Genomic DNA, 4807 nt, shown 5'->3' on the forward strand with positions numbered 1-4807 from the left:
CCCTCATTTTGCTTTAATTTCATAATTACCTTTCAAATTCAACTAAGAAATAGGATAGCCAATTCTAACTAATTGAATCCAATCAAAATCTCAATCCTTTCCCCAATAGGATTGAGCCTAGATCTATGGGGTTCAACCCTCTTTCAATGTATGTTGTATCAATTAGATTATTTGGTGGATTTACTTGGTGAAACCCTAATTCATAACTTTTACCACATTACAATAGTAAATATGAAAAAATTGATAGGTATAAAAAACACATTTGCACATGTCATACTATTCATATAGCTTCTCTTCTTTTAGGTCAGGGGATAATTTTTATATTATACTATAGGAGGTTTTAAAAAATAATATAATTTTAATTATCAAAATGCACCTACAAGTTCAAACTAACATAATAAATTGATGAATGCAACTACACCTAAAATAGCTCAATATAAATTAATATGGAACTTAAGAGTTCATATCAAATATAGGGATTACAAATATTATTTTTCAATTTTCATTATCTATGACATAATTTACATTTCCCATGTTTTAGTAGCATTCGAATGAAAATATTAGACATTCTTAATATCCCGAGAGATTTAAATTGTAAGACAGTAATCAATGTTAATCTACTATGTTGAACCAAATTTAATATCTATTGTTGTCTTTTCTAATATTTAGTTATTGAGACAACTTAACATATAATTAGACTGTGTAACTTGAAATATGAGAATTCTCATAACTAATAGTATCAAAATCACCTTTGAATAATTTATATTATTTAATGTACCTAAATAGTTATCAAAATCCATAGTTAAAAGACCTACCGATTGCACACTACAATATATTGTTCCCAACACATAGTGTTATCTCTAATTTATCATCATCAATATCTTGTTATCATATATGCAGAGTGTTGTGCCCTCGACATATACCTAGTTTTGCCACAGCAATGTATGGACACCCCTCTTTTGAATTTCCTCCTCTTTTGCACACATCCCCCACTTTGCCATAGCAAATTACGGACTTCGATCCTGTCGATTTTAGTATTCACATCTAGGGTATTTCATAGTTCATGTATACATGCATTTTTATTGACCCGATTTTCTTATTTAAACTATGGATTTTTGTAGATATTAAATTTTTACAGTTCATAATTATTGCGGGTTGAGCTTCTGAATTTCAATGTTGTTTAATTATCTCAGTTAATTTCTTTAAACCAAAAGATTATTCGCAACATCCCTATTTGATTTAACATTTTAACATTAAAATGTCTGCCCGTTGCATTTGAAAGGTTTTACCTAGTTGCATCGTGAAAATCTTTTAAGTTTAGTGGAAATCCCTGAGTCAATCGAAATCCTGCAATTCTACAAATCCAAAGTTTGCATGATTAGGATAGACTTTTACTATATTTCTTTTGAGGCTTCATCCAATTTGTACATCTCTGAGCAACATCAAAGTTTATGGTATCGTAGAATTTAGATAGATTACTGAAATATGCTCAAAATTCTCTCTCTTTCTCTTTCCTAAATTTTTTTTGGTGTGCATTTCAACATCCAAGATGGATTACTGAAATATGCTAAAAAATGCTCCCTATTCTGACATCTCCAAGCAAATTTGATGATACTTAAACATTGCGTCCAACTTTGACGGGCCTATTCCTCACCCCTAAATCTCCCAATTTTTAGATTTCCACATAACTTTGAAAACACTTATAATTTGAAGAAATTAGCAATTTCCTTACAATTCTTTGTGCTAACACATCGCTTTTTTCCTGTGCATATTTTCTTTATGTCTATCTATGGATTTTTGAGCTATGAATGTATGAATTTCACGGAGTTATTCCCCTTCAAAGATAACCTCAAAGGGAAAAAGTATGGACGGCCATGTGTCTCGTTAGTAATGGGATTGTCCACGCTGCCAAAAATTTCCAACTCTATGCGGTTCCTCAAACTTAATATGGTTTGTGCCAAGGATGAAAATTCTAGGGCACAGAGCACAACACTTGCAAATGCACATTTCAAAATGATACCCTCCACAGAAATTACAATAAATCATGATGCAATAATAAATAAATAAATAAATCTGACATGCTTTTAAATGTTCGAATTGATGTTTTGTTTTTCTTTACTAAATCTTCCTTTAGACAGTTGACCATAAGTTTTAAATCAACCCATAATTAGTTTTGCAAGATCTCAGTGCACCATCCTCCACGGACAAAGGAGCTTATGATGAGTGAAGAATGAACTGATTTTTTCCAAATTAATCATGTATTAAGTTTCATTCTTATCAATAAAAAAGATCAAATAAATAAATTTATGAAATTCATCTTCAAGTAGAATTGCGTTAACAGGCACAAATATGTTGACAAGTATACAAGGAAACTTGAATCCATATAGTGATTTTGTTCAGATGTATCCCATCTGCAACTTGTATAGATACTCTTCTTCCTCGGTTAAACCGTCATTAAACCATTCGCCACTGTAACTACGGCGTTTGAAATCTCTCGTCCCGTTTGATCCATCAGAATCAAAAACTGCAAAAACAAAATATGTTAACTGAATTTCATCTGCACACCTTTTTCAAAGCACATAAGAAAAAATGATTGATGAAAAAAATGTATGGTATTCAATCAAACATGAATAGAGACATACCTTCATTTAAATTGAAAGTTCTGGCACCAGCAAATATTTCATCAGGATCGATATATTGTTGACTAATAATTTGTGGAATCAGATTCTCTTTCCTGTAACCAACAAAAATTAAAGTTATGAAATTTTAGACCCTTGTGAAAAAGAATCTAAACATCAGCTTATCCTCATCTACCTTGTCCATGATGGTATGATTTTCCCTAAAGCAAAATCATCATAGTTGGCCTCTTCCTCTGAACTTTCATAAGATGATGATGATTGATTATTAAAATCAATATCAGCATCACTGTCCAATATTGACTGCGCCTCTTCTGTAGCATGTGTATCTAATGTTGTTTCATTATTCTGTCGGACTTCTTCCATGTAGTTTGCATCCTTGGATGCAAATTGGTTAGATTTGATGCACATTTGTTTTGCATTCTCCTCTATCTGTCGTCTGCGCTCAGCAACTTCCTTTACTCTCTCCATACGGCGCTGCTTCTTTGCCTCTTCTTCCATTGCCTTCCTCTTGCGCTCATATTCAATCTGTTTCAATATGTAAAGTGTTTAGCTAATATTCAATTTGCGCTTATTTTCCTTTGATTCTACTTTATATTAAGTCCATTACTATTCACATACCAGAGCCTGGCGCCTCTGTTCTTTTTCTTCCATCTCTGCACGAAATCGCTCCTCAACTTCCTTGTGCTGCTTCTGTGCTTTTTCCAATCGCTTCTTCCGCTTTTCTTCACGCTCTCTCCTCTCCGTCTCTTCCATTTTCCTCTTATTTGCTGCAATCTCTGCTGCATTTTTCATCCGTTCTTCCTCTTTCTGCCTTTTCTCCTCCAGTTTTCTCAATCTGTCTTGCTCCAGTTTAGCTTTTGCTTGAATAGCTTTTCGCAGCTTCAAATCAACACTACAGAATTTTTTTTCTGTCATTTTTTTGGATTTCTGAGAAGTGAATGAGAAACACGTATTCAAAGAGGTCTTTGTTGGAAACGCTATAGCTATAGACAGTTGGGCAAAATTATGTAGATTTTAAAGCGAACTTGAATGACTTCAAACGGTCACTGGGTGCCAGCGCACTTAACAGCGAAGATCTCTTATGTAAGATTTAGAAGATTAATATGTGCCAAAGTGAGACGCGCACAAGATATCGTTGATTCTACAACATTAAACTGTAGATTTAGAACATTTATTTCTCATGAATATTCTGGCAAATAATAAAAGCACGATATGCTCGAATATTTTTCAGCCGGTCTCACTGCAAGTCACATTTTGATGAATTTCTTTCACACAATATTATTGAGTTTTGAGTATTCAAGCTACGGTTTTCTAAATATATCTTGGACAGCTAGGCTAAAATCAATATAAATGAGACATTACAAGTAGTTGAGGAATCTCATCTAAGACAGATAAGACATCACCAGGTGAATGCTTATTTATTTTATATTCTCCGATACCTTGCATATAAATAGACCTACCATCCTGGACTATAATACCTTGCATATAAATAATGTAGATCCTTTCTTATAAGAACAGACGGAACAAGCCTGCACTATTGGAGGTGCTCTACTATTGAAGACATGGTACAATTTTTTTAAGAAGAGAAACTTTTTTTTTCTATTAGAAAGATTGCTTTGAGTTGAAAGATTGCCTGATTTGTCTAATCATGTTGTCCCATAGGCGATTTTAATATTTGACGTGATGATAATACCTGAAGGAATACAATCTTGTTGCCCTTGCTGACTAAACAATCAGTCCCACAGGCAATGATAGCGCATGGGATGTCTCAACATGATCTATGATAATCAGATTAAATCAAGTCATAAGCAGGCCATCCTTTCCCTTTCAGCATTTGGCAGGGATTCCCACTGCACCGCAGCTCTGGTTATACTTAGATTCCAAGTTTTGGAATCTCTGTTTTTTATTATGTTACTAAGGAGGGCTTTGAACCCTTACAAAACAGCAAAATTGGAGAGCAGCAAGACAGATTCTGGCATCAAACACTCAGAAAATCAGAAAGTACACAAGCCTCTCTTAAAAGAAATTAAAAATCATCATATTAAATCATAACTAAACATGCTAATCTTATTTAGCCACCACCTATCCATAAGATAAATATGAGCTAAATATGAGCTACTAAATATAAAGAGTCCATAAATTTATCAAAGAAATTTATTCTAATAAAA

At 33.3% G+C, this 4807-nt stretch overlaps 1 protein-coding gene across 1 annotated transcript; it reads right to left on the minus strand.

Moving 5' to 3' along the window:
• Positions 1-2396: 2396 nt before the first annotated feature.
• On the minus strand, positions 2397-3554 carry LOC131036975 (vicilin-like seed storage protein At2g18540). Its single transcript, XM_057969006.1, has 4 exons — positions 3258-3554; positions 2815-3164; positions 2643-2734; positions 2397-2524 (listed from the first exon to the last, which is right to left on the minus strand). The coding sequence occupies exons 1-4, from the start codon at positions 3552-3554 to the stop codon at positions 2397-2399; spliced, it is 867 nt and encodes a 288-aa protein (XP_057824989.1).
• Between the last annotated feature and the right edge of the window lie 1253 nt (positions 3555-4807).

This window comes from Cryptomeria japonica, chromosome 11, assembly GCF_030272615.1.
Source record: "Cryptomeria japonica chromosome 11, Sugi_1.0, whole genome shotgun sequence".
In the NCBI taxonomy this organism is placed as follows: domain Eukaryota; kingdom Viridiplantae; phylum Streptophyta; class Pinopsida; order Cupressales; family Cupressaceae; genus Cryptomeria; species Cryptomeria japonica.

What these genes read in the sequence shown, in the direction of transcription:
- LOC131036975 (XM_057969006.1), bottom strand. Translation starts at nt 3,554, where the DNA reads ATGACAGAAAAAAAATTCTGTAGTGTTGATTTGAAGCTGCGAAAAGCT. An exon ending in AACAGAGGCGCCAGGCTCTG is followed by an intron (nt 3,165 to 3,257) that starts GTATGTGAATAG and finishes ATATTGAAACAG; the next exon opens with ATTGAATATGAGCGCAAGAG. An exon ending in AACTTTCAATTTAAATGAAG is followed by an intron (nt 2,525 to 2,642) that starts GTATGTCTCTAT and finishes TTGTTTTTGCAG; the next exon opens with TTTTTGATTCTGATGGATCA.